This window comes from Cnephaeus nilssonii (assembly GCF_951640355.1).
Source record: "Cnephaeus nilssonii genome assembly, chromosome: 13".
Lineage (NCBI taxonomy): Eukaryota > Metazoa > Chordata > Mammalia > Chiroptera > Vespertilionidae > Cnephaeus > Cnephaeus nilssonii.
Window position 1 is genome coordinate 8,115,627 of NC_137084.1, and position 18,946 is coordinate 8,134,572.

At 66.9% G+C, this 18,946-nt stretch overlaps 1 protein-coding gene across 1 annotated transcript in view; it reads left to right on the plus strand.

Moving 5' to 3' along the window:
• Positions 1 to 701: 701 nt before the first annotated feature.
• The window catches only part of BRSK2 (BR serine/threonine kinase 2), a gene marked incomplete at its 5' end in the record, with an annotated part of 47,823 nt that continues 29,578 nt past the window's right edge, over positions 702 to 18,946 (plus strand). The window contains one exon of the mRNA XM_079788004.1: positions 702 to 795. Within this exon, the coding sequence (XP_079644130.1) occupies positions 702 to 795 (94 nt within the window). The remainder of the gene's footprint in view (positions 796 to 18,946) is intronic.

Sequence of the window (18,946 nt, forward strand, 5' to 3'; positions counted from 1 at the left end):
TCCCCCCACCCCCGCCCCACTGCCTGCACCGTCCCGGGGTCGCTTTGAGGGCGGGTTGGCAGGCCGGGCGGCGAGCTGGAGACCGCCGCGTCCCGCCCTGCCTCGGACTCGCCCCCACCTCGCCGGGACCTCGCCCGGACCTCGCCCGGGACTCGCCTCCTAGCGTCCAGCTCCCCCGAGCGCTTGCGGCGGCGGGGCACGCGGAGGAGGGGGCGGTGGACGCGGGCGCCGTTGATTGGCCAGACCCGCTGATTGGCCGATGGGGGAACCACTCGCAGCCGCAACCTCTGCAGCGGGCTTCGCTCGTTAGGGCTCGGGTCCGCTCGGGTCCGCTCGGCTCGGCTCGTCTGCTCGGCCGCGGACCGACTGACGGGCGTGCGCTGGAGGCGCGGGGCGCGGGGCGCGGGGCGCTGGGCGCGGGGCGCGGGGCGCGGGCCTCGGCGGCGGCGGCGGCGGAAGCCTAGTGCCCCCGCCCGCCCGGTCCTCTCGCAAAGGCGGAGGCAGTGCCGCGGGCCGCTGCGGAGCGGGGCGCGGGGTCGGCGGCGCGGGGAAGAGCGGGGGCGCGGAGCAAGCGCGGCCCACCGGGCACCGCCAACCCGGCTCAGCAGACGGACGGACAGACGCGGACCGACGCGGCCCCTCCCTGCCGCCGCCGCCCGCCCGCCCGGGGCGCCCACTCGCCGGCGCCAGGCCCGGGAGCGATGACATCGACGGGGAAGGACGGCGGCGGGGCGCAGCACGCGCAGTATGTGGGGCCCTACCGGCTGGAGAAGACGCTGGGCAAGGGGCAGACAGGTGCGTGCGGGCAGGGCCGGGCCTGAGGCTGGAGAACCGGGCGATTCGGGGGGCTGGGGCCCGGGGTCAGAAGGACCTGGGGCACCGAAGGGGACCGGCAGCGCCGCGGGACTGGGGAGGACCGGGACTGGGGAGGACCGGGTCACCGGGAAGGACTGGGGGCGCCGGGGGATCCGGGGGGCGCCGGGAAGGACCAGGACTCAGGGGCGCACAGGCCCGCCAGGCGGGGAGGCCGTGTTGACGGCGCGCCGAGCGGGGCCCGGGAAGGAGGCCGCCCCGAGTGCGGTGCTGCAGGCCTGGCCCAGCTCCTGCGGGCGGCCGCGAACAATGGGCGGCCGGACGCCGGGTCCCGCCTCAGAGTTCCGCAGGCCGCGTGGCTGCGGTCGGCCGGGCGCGGCCCAAGGACACGCAGCTCGGAAGGGGACGCACCCCGGCCAGCGCCCCTCGGCCCAGGCTGCAGGTGTGCGGCCCCGGCGGTCCCATTGTGCGCCCGAGCGCCCAGGCCCATTGTGCCGCGGGAGGAGGGGGCCGAGCGGGCGCCCATCTGCCGTCTGCCGCGGCCGTGCTAATAGGCGTGCCGCCCGAGCAGCTGCGCCCCGGGCCGCGCGCCCCCCGGCCGCGACCCCCAACTCCGGGTGGCGGGCAGGTAGGGAGACCGCCCGGTGCGGTCTGCGGGCCAACGGAGCCACCCTGGCCTGGCCAGGACCTCCCTCCACCGGGGGAATGGAAGAGTGCTCGGCCCCTGAAAGGGCTGGACAGCGCCTTTCTCCCCTCCCCGCTTCCGCTCTGAGCGTCTGCGACACTGCGCTCCCCAGAGGAGGGAAAAAGAGGCTGATCCTGGGCCCGACCGAGGATCAGGCCCGAGATCCTCCCAGACCGCTGCGGAGCTGACCCCGGGCCTGTGGGAGGGAGAAGGGGCTTCCTGGCTGGTTCTGGCTTTCAGGGATCAGGTTCGGTCCCAGCCAGGCGGCCAGGCCCCTCATCTGGCTGATGTTCAGAGTCGCTTTGTGGGAAGCCGGGCTCAGCCATTTTCTTTCTTCTCCCAGGATGAGCCTCTCCTGGCGCACAGAGGTCCGATTGGCAGCGATCTCCCTGCCCCCCTGGGATGTCCGTCCGTTAGACCTGGGGGAGGCAGGGCTGGGCCCACCACCGGAGCAGGTGCAGGGTGGGGGCCTGGGAGGCAGCTGCTCTGGCCAGGTGCCGCAGGCCTTCCCAGAGCCCCCCAGGGTGGCGTGGAGGTGGATGGAGCTGGAAGGTGGTGTTTGGGAGGAAAGTGGGCCAGGTCCGGCGCTCTCTCCAGAGGGCAGTGGCTGTGGTGTAAGCAGAGAGCGTGAGGCATCTGGGCTGGGGTGGGGGCTGCCCCTGTCCAGACCCTGGATAGACAGCCCCCTGTGCCAACTGCTGAAGCACCCAGGGGTCCCTGGCAGTTAGGGCAGTGACATTGGGAGTAGGGTTGGCGTGGCCCGGGTTCGAGGAGGGAGAGGAGGAGGTGGCAGACAACCTGGGCTCCACGGAGTTCAAACTACGCATGTTTCCCGGGAGGAACAGCTGTAGTTGGTGAAATCCGTGGTAGGGGAGGGGCCTGGGGCAGCACAGTGTGGGAGGCAGTGAAATAACCTTATTATTGTACCAATAAAATGTCATAAGGAAACATCAGCGTGTAAGTGATGACAGGGATGGATTACACAGTGCGCGTGCCGGCCTCCGTGGGCAGGCCTGGTCCCCGTGCTCTTCCTTGAGTTGTACTGTCACACAGTTAATTATAGGAGGTCTCCACTGTAATTAACAGTAATGAACACAAAGGGTGTGCTGTGTGTGTGGCAACAACACACCACCATGTGCTGTTTGGGAAAGGGCTCCGGGCGCCCAAAGCCAGCAGCCGCTCCCCCGGAGGAAAACCTTGCTGGTCCCGTTGAGTGGCCACCCCCAGGGGCCCTGCAGGTCCCGTGTCCCTTCTGGCCTCGATGATGGGCGTGCCGGATTCCCAGGAGGACTGTGGGTGCCCGTCTCTCCAGACCTTCTGTCGAAGGGACCTCGAGTTTGGTGGACGTGGGGCCTCCTCGTGTGCGAGTGCCTGGCCTGGCCACTAGGCTTCCCAAGTGCCGAGAGCCGCGATTTCCCGGGCCCAGCCTTTCACTCCGGAGGTAACGTCTGGCCTTAGCTGTGGGGCAGGAGCCCTTGGTGGGGACGCTGCGTGGGCCCCTTCTGCCCAGGCTGGCTCTCCTGTCTCACGGCCATAGTCACCTCAGTCCTTTTGTCTTTGCCCAAGTCCTGTCAAGTGGGCGCTGTGGCCTGAGGGAGCTGTCGGGTGGTGCGAGCGGCCTGGCGCCAGCTGGGCCTCTCAGCCCTTCCGTTCCAAGCCAGGGCCTGTTGGAAGGTGGGCCCGCTGCTCTGCCCCAAAACGCTGCCTTTGGGGCATCAGACGAGGGGTGGGGGGTTCTGCCTGGTGTGGAGTGCAGGTGAGGGCAGAGCTGCGGCCCTCTGCCCTCCGGACGCTCCTCTGGCGGCCGGCAGGGTCCAGTCCGCCCTGTGGTGTGTTGGCGGTGGTAGGTGACACTGTCTGGCTTAGGCAGTGTGGGCTCAGCGAGGGGTTCTGTCACTCATGTTGGGGTTGGGCTGTGGTCGTGGGATCACCTCCCTTCTGCCCCATCTCCTCGGCACAGCTGTCCTCGATGGCCTGGTGTGGCCTCTGCCGGCGGTCCCATGGAGGCTCCACTGGCCGTTGTGGTTTCTGGTGGTGAGATGGGCCTCAGGGCCTGATGGGGCAGGCGTCGCTGTGCTGGGCGGAGTCCACTGCCAAGGCTCTGCCTGGCCTCTCCCACATCCGGAAAAGGCTTCTTCAGCTGGGGCAGAGGGTGGGAGGCACCCCAGGCACAACCAGACCGAGAGGGCGTGTCACTTAGGCCGTGAGGCCGCCATCCCTCCAATCCGAGGAAGTGGAGGAGGGCGCGGTCCTGCCCAAACCGGAGTGTAGCAAGCCTGGTGGGCTCAGCTCCCGTAGGGTGGGTGTAAGCCAGGAGGACTCCTGGGAGGAGGTGGTAGACCCCTGAGAGGAGGGGGGACAGCAGGCTCTGGGAGCTGGGGTCCACGGTAAGTGGTGCAGCCTGCCCTTGGGAACCCTGCTAGTGGGCGGGAGGTGAGAGAGGTGGCTTCGCGGGGCTCAGGGCTCAGTGGAGCTAAAGAGAAGAGACGGGAGTGAGGAGGCCGCCCTGTTGCTCACCTGGCTGGGCTCTCAGGCCGGTGGGCGGGCTGGGGGAAGAGCCTGGGTTGCCAGGTGCAGGGACCTGGCACGTCCCCCTCCAGGCTCTCAGGAGACCTTTACGAGAATCAGTGTGGGGTGCTGGTGGCAGGCAGGCTGGAGAGGAGTCCTGGGGGTGGGGGAGCCGGTGAAGATGGAACAGGTGACCTGGGGGAGAGACAGGTGGGAGAGTGAGAGTCTGGCCAACCCTGGGGTGACCGAGGCCAGGAGCTGGCGGGCACTCAGCTCAGAGCAGGATGGGAAGGCAGAGGCAGCAGAGGGAGGGGAGGTCCCGGGTGGGGTTGAGGCAGGTCTGGCTGGGGTCTGGCTGGTGCCATGGGGGTGCTGAGGCCAAGAGAAGGAGCTGGCCTTCCTGCATGGGCTGGACTTGCGTACGGGGCAAGTGTGGACAGAGCAGGATGCGTGGGTCCGCGAACGCTGACCGAGTGGGACCGCCTGTGGTGTCTGACGGTCACTGCCACGGGCAGGTCACGGTGGTCCATGCTGTGTGAGCCCGGAGCCTGCTCCTCTGCGCATCAGGCCCGGCCTCGGTCTGTCCAGCTGCTCTATAAGCCAGGAAACCAGCGCAGACGCAGTGCTTTGGTCAAGGACAGCAGCTCCTTGGGGACGGGAGGAGAGCACAGTCTGCTCGCTGCACGGGCTGCGTTTGAAAGTCCAAGGAAGCAGGGCCCTCTTCCCAAACCGTTGTCCACAGTGCTCCCGGGGAGGGGGCGGAGGTGGGCAAGGCCCGGGCGCTGTCTCTCCGCACCCCGTCAGCGACTCGGAGTGGACGGCACAGCTCCTGCCCTCCTCCCATGGCGCAGGCTCTCTGCCAGGAACCCTCTGCTGGGGGGCAGGGGGCAGCTCTGGGTGGGCTGTCCCTGTCAATCTCGGGGTGAGGGGGTTCATGCCTTGAGGGATGGGCGGTTTCCTGCAGGCAGGGGCTGGTGCAGGCAGAGCCCTAGGACCCCGCTCCCAGAGTGGCCCCTGCCCGCCCTGGCCTGCGGTGGCTCTGAGCATCTGTGAGTTGTCACAGGCCCCCCTGGCTCACCACTGGCTGTAGGGGGCAGGCTCTGAGGGACCTGTGTACCAGGAAGGCCTGCCAGGCAGAGGGCACAGCCCGGGCGGAGGTGAGAACTGCTCTTTGGAGAACCAGGTGCTGCCTAAGTGTAGCTCTAGCTGTGGGTTCCCCGCAGGAATCACTGAGGACTAGCGTCCCCCTCCCCCCCGCCCCCAGCGCTCCCAGCATGAAGCCTTCTGAGGTCGCCGATGCTCAGCCTCTGCCCTGACAGGTGCCCTGGGCGCAGAGCTGTCTATAGCACCATCCAGAGCGGCTGCCCCCGACCGCACACGCACAGGCATCGCCAGGCCTGGCCCTCACTCTCCACATGAAGCCTGCCGACCCCGGCCAGGGCCCCCAGGTTCTAACCAAGGGCCATCTGTTTCCGGGAGATCCCGGGGCTCCCGGTGTGAATGCTGCTGGGCAGGCAGCCACCCTCGACGGTGCTGGCGCAGAGGGCACAGGGTCCCGGGCCCTGAGAGGACCCGGGTCCCACCCATCCTTGCTGGCCGCTGATGGCTGGTGGCCCAGCGTGAGTGGCTTGTGTGGACTGGGGCCTCCAGGGCTGGCTCCCGGGGCTCCCCCACCAGCAGGACCCTCCCTGATGAGTGGGGCGTGTGAGGGCCGTGCCGCAGGACACCAGGCTCTCCTGCCGCCCACACCGGTGTCTCCCCTGCCCTGTCCTGGGCCCGTTCCTGGTCATGGGCCCGAGCGCATGCACCCTCCCCGCCGGGCGCACCTTTCTCTGGTTGTTCCTTCTCCTGTTTGCCGCCCTCGGTGTTTGTCTGTGGGGTGACCCCTGGGCCCGAAAATGTAAGAGGAGGGGGAGGAGGGAGGAGCAGGGGGGAGGGGGGAGAGGAGGAGGAGGAGGAGGAGGCAGGTGTGGGCCAGGTCACAGCACCATCGGCACCCTCCCCGCCTGTGTGGCAGCCCACTCAGCAAGTGTGCTTGGAGCAGACAGACGGGCCCTCTCAGGTCAGAGGCCGGGTGCTGAGGGCGGCTCGGGTTGGCTGTGCTGCCCACGTCTCCGGGGACAGTTGGAGGGTCTATGGCTAGTGCACCTTCGATGGTTAGGGCCCCTTCGAGGTCGCATGGTGCGCTGGTTTGGAGAGCACCTGTGCCTTCAGGGCCCCTGGACACAGAACTGGCTTCTCTGAGGAGCCCTTCTGCCTGCCCCCGTCGGAGGTGGACAGTGTCCCCACAGTCTGGGGCTCCTTGAAGGGGGGACGCTGCACTTGCTAGGGCCTGTGGCCACACAGGGAGGGAGGGGAGTGGAGGTGCCTGGGCCCCGGGTGCTCCTCCAGCCACTTGGCCAGGGCCCCGTGGCCACCATGGAGCCCACCGGGCAGTTCTGTGTCCTGGTCCTGGAGGCACAGCGTGGGGACTGCCTGCCGGGCTCTGCACTCAGAGCCTGAGGGGTTTTGAGCCTCGGGCCCACAGCTGTGGAGCAGGGTGTCCTGCAGCTTCTGCGAGGCTCTGATGGCTGGGAACCATGTGGGCACATCCATTGTGCCTGGGGTCCGGCAGGGGGACAGCAGCTGGCATCTGTCAGGGCCCATCTGGGTCTTAGGGGAGGGGTGGGACCCCTGGCTCCTCTAGGTGTGTGTGTGGGGCGGGGGTGGGGGTCCCTGGGCTGCTCAGGTCTCTGCGGGAAGTCCTCTTGCATGTGGGAGGTCTGCTGACCCTCCCTGGTGCCAGGCCTGGTCAGCCCCACTGTTACCTGCGTGTGGCTGTGTCCCTGCACCGGGTAGCAGGTCCAGGGTGGCCTCCGTGAGCCGGGCCCGAAGTCCTGGTCGTAGCCAGGGATGGCCGAGCTGCCTGAGGCCTTGTCCCAGGGATGCCGGCTGGCCAGCTGCCTCGGACTCAGGACAAGATGGAGGCTGGGCTGGGCTGGGGCTGGGGACAAAGCCCGGATTGTGTGGGCTGGGCCCTAAGAGGCGGCCCAGGCCTTGTTCTGCAGCCTCTGAAGGGCCAGTGTTCTGAGCCGGCAGCTGGGAGCCCCCCCACCCCTGCTGGAGTGGCTCAAGAGAAGGACCCCTTTCTTCCCCGGGTTTTTTCCCCTGAGTGTTCGTTTCATCCCTGGAGGCCACGGCTGGTCCTCGGTTTCCTCCCTGTGCACTGGGGTGACAGCGCCTTCGGGTGGATTTCCGGGGTCATGCAGGCCGATGCACACAGACCCTAGCACATGTCCTGGGGACATGCATCCTGGCTGGGTGCTGGCCTGCGAGGACAGAGGTGCTTCCCCAGGGGGCTGCTGAGTCCTCGTCTGCACAGGGACCCAGGGCTGGCTGCCCCCGACTGGATCTCGTGCCAGCCTTGACTGTGGGCCTGGCCAAGGGTGAATGGAGGATTCTGGGCCTGTGGTTCTGGGCTGTGAGCTGGGGCAAGGGAGGGCCCTGGGAGCAGGGGCCCATGGCCGGCGTGGTGATGGGGGCACCCAGGGCCCCTGTACCATTGTCGCCCACTCTGGGTTCAGGCTGGGTGGGAGAGTCCCGAGGGCAGGGCGGCCCCAGGGCAGAGGTGGGAGGCAGCCTGAATGGCTTACGTGGCCTGAGTGACGTGGCTGGAGCCTGGAGACACGTCAGGCTGCCGCTTCATCTCAGAGCCGTGGGCGTTGGTGGGGGCAGCAAGGCTGCCCGGCAAGGAATGTGGCATCTGTGAGGGGTGGTTTGGCCCATGGCCCTGGGTAACCCCAGAACCACTGGGCGGCCCACTGGCTTGGGCCAAGGCCTGGGGTGGGAGGGTCCCTGCGTGCTGGGCGTGGCCGTCTGGAAGCCTGACGGTCTCTCCTCCCGACCGGCTTCGGCTTGGAGCTCGGGCCACAGGCCAGACTGGGTGACGCTGGGACGCTGCCTGGGCTGGCCTGGCTGGAGGCCCACCTGGGCCCTGGCTGGCTGTTCCCCTGGGCCGAGACCTCTCTCCTGGGCCGAGCTGAGACAGGAAAGGCACTGGCCAGAGGTGGCCGCAGGGCGGGGCGGGGCAGGGCGGGGTTGGGTAGGTCCTTCTGTCTGAGACTGGTCCATCGGCAGTCGGCCGAGTGTGTCCAGCTTCCTTGGGGGTGACTGCCCCAAGCTGGTGCCAGGCGGGCAGGACCCGTTGAAGCCCCTTCCTGGGTTGGGAGCCACAGGCTCTGCTGGCCCCACCCCCGCTTGTCTGGCAAAAGCCTGGGTGGCACTTGGTGGGTGCCCGTGGGAGTGCAGGGAGCCCCAGGGAGTGAGTATGGCCTGATGCCTGTGTGAGGGGCAGGCCTCTGCTCTTCAGGGTGCGCGAGGAGCCGAGTCCCGGTGGGTGAGGGGCTCCTCTGCCTCTTCCTCTGCGGCCCCTGGGCCAGCCCCGCGGAGTCAGGAGGGAGCTGGATAGGCCGTCCCATCCCAGACCCAGCCTGACCGCCCCCCCACCCCCCTCAGGAGTCATCCCGAAGGCACAGAGCAGTGTGACTGTGGGGTCCCTGGGGCAGCCTGTGTGCAGAGCCCCGGAGGCAGGGGTTCCGTGAGGAGCCCAGACTCCACTGTCGATGGTCACGTGTGTCCGTGCTTCCGTTTCCCCATCCAGCTCAGGCATGTTGGTGGGTGAGGCTGAGCCGGGGATCTGTGTCACCCTCGGGTCTCAGGTGGGCACGGGGCCTGGGATGGCCCCCACCTGGGCAGGGTTGCTGCGGGGAGAAATCAGGGGAGTGGGGTGTGCTCATCCCCTCAGTGGTGGGATTTACGTGGAGCTCATTTCTAGGATGGGCGGGGATTGTGGCAAAGCCGGGCCAGGCCAGCTGTGCCTGCTGCGGGGCCCAGTCCCAAGGCCTCAGACAGATGGCGGCCCCACCCCGAAGGCGCTGGGTGGGTGAGGGGCTCCCCTCCCTCTTCCTTTGCCACAGGGTGCCACGCTGCCCTGGGACGTGGCCCTGCTCCGTCCGTGTCCCTCTCTCACTGCATCTGGCCTGCAGCTTCCTTTGTCCTGGGGCCCACCCAGGGTGGGGACTCTGGTTTCTGGGGCCGCAGTCAGGCTGTCCTGGGCACAGCGTCTCCTGTCCTTTGCATGCAGGTATTTCCAGACACAGAGAGAGGAGGGCCCTGGTCCCGTGTGCCCACCCAGCCCCAGGACATGTGGCCGGTTCCACTTCACGCCCCCCCCCCGCCCCCAATCTCAGGCATGTTTAACTAAATATTTTGGTGCCTGCGTCTAAGAGAAACGTACAAAGCACAGCACCATCATCGTTGCCCCGGGACTTGAACACGATTTCCAGACCCGCAGAAGTCCCGCCAGATGGTGGGTTTCCACTCTGCCTGGCAGTTTTGGGGCCTGCCGCCCCTGGAGGGCTGGGCCCTGGGTCCTCACCAGGGCGTCTGAGGCACAGGTCAGGTGGGCCTGAGGACCTGCTGTGTCCCTGGGGATGCTGATGCTGGCAGGACCCCATGTGGAGAGAACTGTGACCTGTCCCCCGCCTTACTCCTGACCTCTGACCCCTGACCCCTAGGGTGCTTGATACATCTGATCTTCCTTACTTTGCAGTGGTCCTCGGCTCCCCACGCAGCCTCTCCCTTTCACCAAGAGCCAGTTCTCATGCTCACTGCCACCTGGGGCCCTGCAGAAAGGCGGGGACAGAGCGTGAGATGGTCAGGCTCAGGCGGGTGGTCTCGGCCCCGCCCTCCCCTGGGCCACGCCGCCCGAGGTGTCTGATGTTGGGTTTCATGCCCGGCATGTGCTGCTTTCCTGCGGTCGGGGCTCTGGCTAGGTGGAAACATACTCTCCCTCCCTCACCGCGTGTGTGCTTTCGCGGTGAGCCCTCCGGCTAGGACTGTGCTAACCCGCAAGCCCACCACCTCCATGTTCGTGGGGGCTGCCAGGGGCCAGCAACCCGGAGCAGTGTCCCTGGAGCATGACACCCAGGGGGCTGTCCGGAGCGGGAGCTGGGGCCCGCCCAGGCAGCCTGGGACCCCTGCTCTCTCTGCACAGGAGTGCCCCTCTCTGATTCGCACTGGCAGCCTGCAGCCTCCCGCCCTCCCAGTCTCCAGGGGGAGCCGTGCAGGCCCAAGGACGGTGGCCTCTCCCTCCTGGGAGGCGTGTGGGCATGAGGCTGGGGCAGCTCCTCTCTGAAGCCTTCGTGGTTGGGAAAGAACCTGTCACCTCTCCCGGGCAGGCCTGGGCCTTGGGCGGGGAGCTGTCCAGCACGGCTGTGCTGAAGTCTGGGGCTCCCGCCCGTGAGGGAGGCTGCGTGAACAGTGGTGCTCAGACCTCCCAGCAGCTGGGCAGACCTGTGGCAAGTCCCCGCACCTGTCCCCCGCCGTGGATTTGGTTCTGTGCTGAGGGGTGGGAGGTGGGAGACCCTGGCCCCACCAGAGAAGCTGTTCTCCGGGGGCTGCCATTGACTTGCTGGGGGTGAAGGGAGGGCCAGGGCCTGAGATGTGGGTGCCTTGTGCTACAGAGTAACCCAGGAGGCCTTGACCACTGGGCCCGTGCTCTGCACCCTGGGGGCTCCCTGGGGAGAGGCAGGCACACCATAGGGTCAGGTCCCCTGGCTCCCTCCTGAGACCCTTGTTACGGGATCTTGATGCCTCAAGTGAAAGAAATGCAGGTGTTTGTGCAGAAGATGGGAATGTCCCTGGATGGCCTTGGGGAGGCCGAAGGGACCACCAGCTGTGGGCCAGGCTTTGCAGCACTGGACGCAGGGAGCCAACCTCACCCAACCCTCCCACCCCAAATCACCATCCTGGGCTACGTGCTGGGCTAAGTGGGGGGGATCTTCCACTGAAGGCCCGAGGCCGTGGGGGTGGGGGGAGGGTTTCCTGTTGGGGAGGGTGTGAGGACACCATTGAGGGTTTTGGTGCTGGCTTCTCTCTGAGGCGGAGGCTCGTCTCCGATAGGAGGCTTGCTGACTCGAAGCCCCAAATCCCAAAGGGTGGTGCAGATAGGGCACCTCCAGCAGATGCCGGGGGCAGCGGGGGAGCCTGCACACGGACCAGGGCTGTGGGCCCGGGGCATAGTGCCTTCAGCTTGCTGGGGCTGCAGGGGTGCCCTGGGTGATGCCCCCCAGACTTGGGGACAGGCCCATGTCTGCGCCACCTCTCCTGATGCCTCCACCTGTGGGGTGCTTCCTTTGGGGTCGGCCAGCCCTGCGACCTCTGACCTCAGGGCCCTGTGTTGTGCCACCCCCTTTGCAGTGCACATGCTCCTCCGGGAGCCCCTGCCCTGGTGACTGAGAGGGGGACGTGGGCCCAGATGGGTCCCTCGGAGTCAGTAGTAGTTGTCCCACACCCAGAGACCAGGAAGGTGGCTGGTCCTCACCTCATCCCATGCCATCCCTGGTCCGTGGGTCACTGTGGGTGATGCTGGTGCTGCCTCCATTGGGAGTCAGGCTGGGGGGTCAGATGGCCAGCAAGGGAGTCAGACTGAAGCCAGGACCTGGGGACCCAGCCTGATGCTCAGTGCTGTGGGCCCCAGAGATGCTCTGGGCCTGGCGGGGGCTGAGGGGCCTGGGCCCTGACCTCACAGTCCTACTCCCTGCCCCACCACCCAGGGCCCACAGTGTCCCGAGTCACCAAAGTCAGGTGGCCTGCTGGGCCCAGGTGCCTCACGTTGGGTTCTGTGCTGACTCAGGCCTGGTCAGCAGCCCTGTCTCTCTTGGTGCTGGGGGGAGGGGCCCCTCTGGGGAGCTGGCTGAGCTCTGTGGGGGACAGCCCTTACCTGGGCTGAGAGACCAAGGAGCAGCCAGGCCAGGCCAGGCCGGGTCTGGGGCTCCGGCTGCCGCCCATGCCCACTGCAGCAGCCCCTCGGGAAGGAGAGGCACGGGGCCGGCCTGACCAGTGGCAGGACTGCAGGGTGGCAGGTCTCCTTGCTGAGGGCTGTCGTCAGCGACTGCGTGACTGGCCCTTGAGCAGGCTGTAGGCATCCAGGAGGCAGCCATGTCCCCACACACCGCCCTGGGGTCTCTGGTTCATTGCTGGGCCTTGGGGGTTCACCACTGGGGCTGTACTTACCCCCACGTGGGCACCTCATCTCTTGGATGCCACATGGCTTCTACCCTAGAGGGGCCTGCAGCCCCAGAAACGGGTGGGGCCGCCAGCTCAGGGCCGCGGAGAAGTGTGGGCTGAGTGCTGGGGGAGCAGGGCGCCGTGCCTCTCTTCCACTCCCTGCTGAGAGCCCGGCAGGTGGCAGCCAGCTTTGTCACGGGCGAGCAGAGCAGAGCGGGGGCCCCTGTGCTGCAGGATTCTCTGGTGGCATGTGTGGCCTCAGGACAAGTGGCCTCCGGTGGCATGTGGGCTCAGGACTTCATAAAGCAGGCCTGTGCGTGGCAGGCCGGTGCTGGGGCTGACCTGCAGGCAGAGAAGAGATGTGGGTGCTGAGAGCCTGCTGCTCGGTCTCCCGGCAGCGGAGATGTGGGGCTCGGGTTCCAGGGCCAGAAGGCCAAGAGATCAGGGTAGAGACCCTGGGGCACAGAGCAGAGCCCTCTGGGGCAGGGAGCCGCAGCCGGAGGTTGTGTGTGGGTGTGTGGCTGGCATATGGGGGGAAGGGCTGCTCCTCGTTCTGTTGGCCCCACCCCTCTGCCCCCTGACTGCCAGCCCCCAAGAGGGAAAACGTGGGCAGAGGCGTAAGGCCCACCCTGGCTCCGTGACCAGGGACCACTCCGGGCGGGCGGGCCTCCGGGGAATAGTCAGAGGACTGGTGTGGGCAGGCGGGTGCCTCTCTCCTCTCTCTCTGTCCTTTGAACAAGCTGCCCACTGCCCGCTAAGCAGATTCTATTATTACCCCAGGCTGCAGATTACGTCGCAGGTGCCCTTCCGGGGAAGGCCGGCTCTCCTGGCTCAGGGCCTGTGTCTGCCTGGCTGTCTGGGTCCAGCTGAGGGACCCAAACAGGGTCCGGGTTCGCCCCCAGAGAGCAGTCCTGGGTTTCGGTGCCTCAACCGAGCTCTGTCCTAGGCTCTAGGACCAGCCTGGGCCAGACCGGGAATGCCCAGCACATGCCCATGCAGCCCAGCGCCTTGGTGTCCGGCTCATGCCAGCACCGGCTGGGTTCCCTGAGCCCCGCACCCACCCCAGCCCCGCTCCCCAGGTCAGGTGCTCCCCACATGCAGCTCTGGAAGCTGTGGTCGGGGTGCCTGTGCCATGGCTCAGAGGAGGAAATCGAGGCCCAGGGCCCACCCCTTCCTCTGGGTAGAGCTGCTCAGGGCAACCCGAGAGCTGTTCTGGGGGAGAGCTAGGGAGAGGCTGTGGCTCATGTCCCCAACTCCCCCACCGACTCGCAGGGTGGGCCAGGAGGTGGGACCTGAGACCATCCTAGTATTGGGGAAACCAAGCTAGCAGAGAGTTTATTAAATACGGGCCGGGGTTATATTTAAGCTAAACCCAAATCTGACAGTGCAGGGTGGCCCTCAGCCCCGCCCCTGCAGAGATGCCCAGTTTTTGTGTGAAATCCTCATGGAAACCCCAAGGGGGAGACAGGAGGTGCTGGCACAGACCAGAAAGGCTGCCTGCTCTGCAGCCGGCCCCCCCTCCATCCCTTCCCTGGCCTCCCTGCTGGCCCTCCCAGGTGTCCGGGTGATGAGGCTGCTAGGGGAGGCGGCGGTGGGCTGTGCCTTCCTCTGCTTGACCGCAGCTGGCCGGCCGACGAGGGGGCCTGTGTTCTGTGTTGGGGCGGGGCGCAAGCAGTGTGCAGATAGGAGCTTAAGGCGGGCAGGGGGGGTGTCTGGCCTCTGGGGTCTGGTGACCCGCAGCTCCTGCTCCATGGGGGAGAGGCTGCTGTGAGTCCCGGAGGCTTCTGGGAAGTGTCTCCACACCTGGCTTAGATTGGGAGTGGCTTGGCCTGGCTCCGTGCCTGAGGTTCCCCCGCGTCCAACAAGCCTGTGTGGAGGTGGTTGGGGTTGCAGCTGTCTACCAAAGAGGCATCTGTGTTGGTGTGTGTCTGTCTGTATCCTGACAGGCAGAGACTCCGTCGGCAGGGTAGGTTCCCAGGGTAGGTTCCGACCTCATCATGGCGCCAACCCCATCACCATCCCACCATCCCACCATCCCTGGGCCTGGTGGGGTCAGAGCTCTGCTGGGCAGGCTGGGCCTGGACCACAGGCTGTCCACCTCTGCCGGTGATTCCTGCACTCACCAGCCAGGCCCTGGGTCACTGACACCGAGTCACTCCTGCCGCCCACCACGGATCTGTCCCTCCACGACTCACCCCACCTACGCTCCCACATGTCCCTGGGGGCTGGCCGACTGCTAGCCAGGGCACTGCCGCCAGTCATGCCTCCCAGTCACCCCGCGGCCTGCACACCGCAGCTGAGAGTCCCCTGGGGCAGGACCCTCGGCCTTTCCTTCACAGCAGCCCCTGAGCCCGGCCCTCTGCTGCCTGCTCCCCACTAGCCTTCCGACCCCTCCTTTCCCTGGCCCCTCAGGCCTGCCGCCCACCTTCCTGTCCCAGCCTGCAGGGCTTGGCTGGCCACCTAGCATCCACCCCCAGACCTGCGGCTTCTGAAACTAGGACACCAGCTTAAAAAGAACACCCTTTACCAGATGGGATTGCCAAATAGTTCCTGGGTCCAATCAGGAGAGTCCATTGGTCTAATTTTGCAGCATTGGGTTGAAAAGCCAGTTAATAAAAATCGAATGTGGTCATGTGCCCCGCGGGACTCGAGGGGTGTGGCCCCTCCTCCAGGGAGGAGCAGGGGCATTCTGGGCGGGATGGCTGAGAGGGCGCACCCAGGAGCCAGGCAGCCGTTTGCCATGGCTTTGCCCAGTGCACCCCTGAAACTGGGGGGCTCACACCACGTGTGCCCCAGATAAGGTGGTTGGGTCCCCTTGGGCACCATACCTGAGTGTGGCTGGGAGGGTTGTGACCTGGCTGGGTGGAGGGGGTGCCCTGATGCTGCTGCTCTCCCTCCACCTCCTGCCTCCCTCTCTCCCAGCACCCCCACCCCAGCCCTCAGGTTGCCTGACCAGCATCTGGGGCTTGTGCCCTTAGGATGTGGGTGCCGAGCACAGAGTAGGCAGGCGCCCTTTCTCTCCTGGTCACTAGCTGGGCGGGTGGGCTTCCCATGGCTGAGGGAGGTGCGGGTGGGTCCTGCTGTGTCTGGGGGAGGCCCTGTCTGGAGGTAGGGACACCATGGGGACCTCAGCAGAGGGGAGCAGGGTGAGTGCAGTGGGTGGGCCTGTTTGGGGGCTCCTGGTTCTGGGGGAGTAGGTACTGGGTTGGGAGGAAACCAAGTGGGGTGGTGAGGGAGGAGGAAGGGTACCCTGTTGCATCATACACCCCTTGGGTCTACTGCTGCCTCTGTGGTAGCCATGGCAACCAAGGAGCTGCTAAGGCCGGGCATCCTACTCTGCTTAGGAGAGGGAATCCCCTCCCCCTCCCCCTTCCCACCAGTGCTCACCCTCAACACCTGAGGGTGGGGGATCTGCGTGGCCTCTTGCCAGGGCCTCCTTCCCCCCGCCGCCCGCGCCCCCGTTCTGTCCATGAAGCCCGGCGTGGCCGTGGGGGGAGGCCCCAAGCCTACTCCTCCTGCAGCCCTGCAGCCTCACCTCGTGGGACTGAGTCCAGTGTCCATACCTCCCTGTGGGCTGGGCCCAGGACTGCGGCCCTTGGAAGGAACTGATTGGACGTGGCTTCACAGGGACTTCATGCCACAGCCCCAGGCTCCAGCCCCGTCTCCTGGATCCACGGGGGAGGTGGCCCTTGGACGCTGGGCATGAGGAGAGGCAGGCTGGTGCCTCCTGCTTCTGTGGCCCCCACATCTCTGCCTCGAGCCCCACCTCCCTCCCACTCCCAGGCCCTGCGCCGGAGCCTGGAGGGCCGGCCCTGCTGGGGACCGTCCTTAAACTCTACAGGTGCGTCCTCGCCGGCCAGGCCCTCGGAGGCCTGCCCTGCGCCGATGGCCACCGAATTCTGGTGTGTGCTGCGCACGTGGGTTTCTTAGAGGAAGGAGCCTGGCTCCGTTGAGGACAGTCGAGGTGGGTAAGTCGAGCTCCTTCCGTACCAAGGGTCCATTCCCCCATTGACCCGCCTGTCACTCGGGGCCACCCTGAGTCACCGCGGCAGCTGCCACGCGCCGGGTGGTGATGCGTCTGTGTGACAGTCCAGAGAAGGCAGGCTGGACAGTGACAGTGAGCAGAGGCTGTGGAGGGGCGAGGAAGGGGCGCTAGCACCCCTGGGGCTGGAGGAGGCACCGCTGTCCTGATGCCCTCCGGTCTCGGGGGGTGCGCCCAGGTAGAAACCGGTAGCCGCTCTGCGGAACCTGCGTGTCAGTACGCCTCCCCGAGTGTGGAAAAGCAGCGGGGTGGGGGCTGCTGGAGAAGCAGGTTTCGGGGAGCAAACCAGGGCTAACACACAAAAGGAGAAAGAGAAACCCCAAGTTCAGGCCTGGTGCCGGCTGTGTGCGGTCACCTCCAGGCCAGTGGCTGTACCTCCCTGGGCCTGGGGCCCCACAGCCAAAGGGGCACCTGTGTGTCAGCCCCACGGAGGTGTGAGAGGCCGTGACGATGACGTGCTCAGCTGCGGATGCTGTGCATTTTGGTCGCCTGGGACCTCGGGGCAGTAGCCGCCCCCGACGGCAGAGCGTGTGGTGGCTCCTGCTCTCCCAGCCTCACGTCCTTCGGGAGTTCATCTGGGGCAGCAGGTGCGGGCAAGGCCACCAGCTGGGCACTGCTCTGTCAGTAGCCAGGACTACCCTTCCCCTGGATCTGGCCTCAGGGAGGCAGGGTGGTTGGCTGGCCCCGGGGCTGCTCCTTGGTGGGTGCACAGCAGGGGGGGGGGGGTCAGGGACCAGACAGGCCCTCAGCCATTCCCCAGGGCAAGACAGGTCCTGCCGGGGCGGGGCTGGCGCTGACGCCGGGCGGGGGAGGGGCCTTGGCGGGGGAGTCTGGGAGGCTCTGCCTCGCCTTCTGCGCAGGACGCAGGTGCTGGTGGGGCTGCAGCCAGGCCCTGCGCTCGGGCCAGGGGCTCCGGGACCAGTGGGGGCTGCACCAGCCTGCTCTGAGCCCACAGCCCAGCTGATGGAGCAGGAAAGAAGGGGGTGGGGAGAGCTCTGAGTGCTGCCTGCCTTTTCTGCTCCGTTGCCATGGCAACAGATGGCGGTTTGGCAGGAGAGAGGAGGGGGGGAGGGCTTTGTATGAGGCAGCTCTGGGTTTAGAGACCAGCTGGGGATCCTTCAGGGATAGGGGTGTGGGGGAGCTGGCCGCCAGGCTAAGAAGGCTCCTCCCTTGGGGCCCCCAGAGCAGCCCCCATTCCCCTGCAGGGCAGGTTTTAGATGCAAACCCATCTGAGCTGCCACAATGGCCACCTGGCCCCCTCTCGCCCACCCCTCCCTCTCCTCCTTGCTCCTGGGCCAGAGGGCTGGGAAAGAGGCCATTGCCCCCACCTGGACAGCCCTCGAGCCCGGGTCAGTGGGCAGAGCGGGGGCTGCAGCTGGGCAGTGGGTGTGGCTCTGCCCCACCCTCCCCGCCCTGGAGTTGGCATGGCTGGGCACAGCAGCCTCACCCCTGTGCGGCCAGCCTGCCGGGGCACCCACCACTGGCACTGGCACTGCCCTGGAAGGTCATGGCCCAGCAGGTGGGAGGGGTGAGGCTCAGCCTTCCCAGGATGGTCACCTGATCACACAGAGCCCAAACCCGCCCCCTGCACCCCAGCTCCGCTCCCACTGCACCATCCCTCCTCCAGGCCAGGCTGGCTCCTCCTGCAGAGGCAGCTTCCCCCCACGCTCTGCCCCAGTTATTCCTGTGTGAGAGTTTGCGCATGTGCACACCTGTGTGAGTGAGTTTGTGTGTGTGCACAACTGTGAGTCTGCATGTGTGGAGAATGTGAGTGTGTGGAAGTGAGTCTGCGTGTGTGACTGGGTGTGTGTGCACAGTGTGTGAGTCTGTGTGTGTGCAGGACTGTGTCAGAGCGTGAGTTCGTGTGTGTGCACGAGTGTGAGTGTGTGAGAGACATCCTCCTTCCCACTGGAAAAGCCCTGTGCACGCTCACCTGCACCAAGCGAGGCCCAGCTGCGAGGTTCCCAGGCGGGAGTGCTTGCACCTGAGCTGCGCCCTGGGGCCTGGCACCCGTGGGTGTGAAGGCTGCTGGCCACCTGCCCGGCCACTGCAGGGACAGGTCACCAGTCTGACACCCTGAGTGGGATGGGGTGGAGCAGGGATAGTGCTGCTGCCCTCGCCCAAGGCAGTGCCCGGGGTTTCTGCTGCCGTCTCTCCTGCCCCCGGCCCACGGGCACCACTGGTCTTGCTGAACTTGGCCACTGTTAGCACCCTGTACAGCGCTGCCCCGGAGGAGCCTGTGCCACCCGGCCTACTAGGGAGGAGGGGGCACTGTGGCTGGTTTCTCTGTGGCACCTCTCCCCTCCCTGCCCCTCACCCCAGCTGTGCTGACATCTGCCCCCCAACCCAGATGTGGGCTCAGGAATAGTCAGCTCTCCAGCTGGAGCAGGGGAGCCAGGAGGGCCTGTCCTGGAGTCCCTGTGCTGGCCCCAGCGCACAGTGGGGCCCCTGGGGGCCCCTGACTATCCTGACACCCTGGCAATGTCCTCTCCCCTGCAGCCTTCAGCCTGGTGTCTCCCTAAGGCTTCCTTAGGACCCCCACGGGCAGCCCTGTTTCCGGAGTACATACTGTGACCCACCACCCACTCTCCTCAGCCCAGGGGACCCGCTCTGCCCCACCCCCTCTACCTCACCGGCAGCCCCTTGCAGGGGTGGGGAGCAGGCAGTCCTCCAGGGTGACTGTCCCAGGATGGGATTTCTCCATCAAGGGCCTGGCTGGTGTGGGGCAGCCTCACCCCCACCCTGGGGAGGCCTGAGGCTCCTACAGCACCAGGGCAGCAGGAGGCCGGGGGTCAGGTGAGGCCCTGTGCTCCCCGCCAGCTGCACCCCTCCCCTCCCTGCCCCTCACC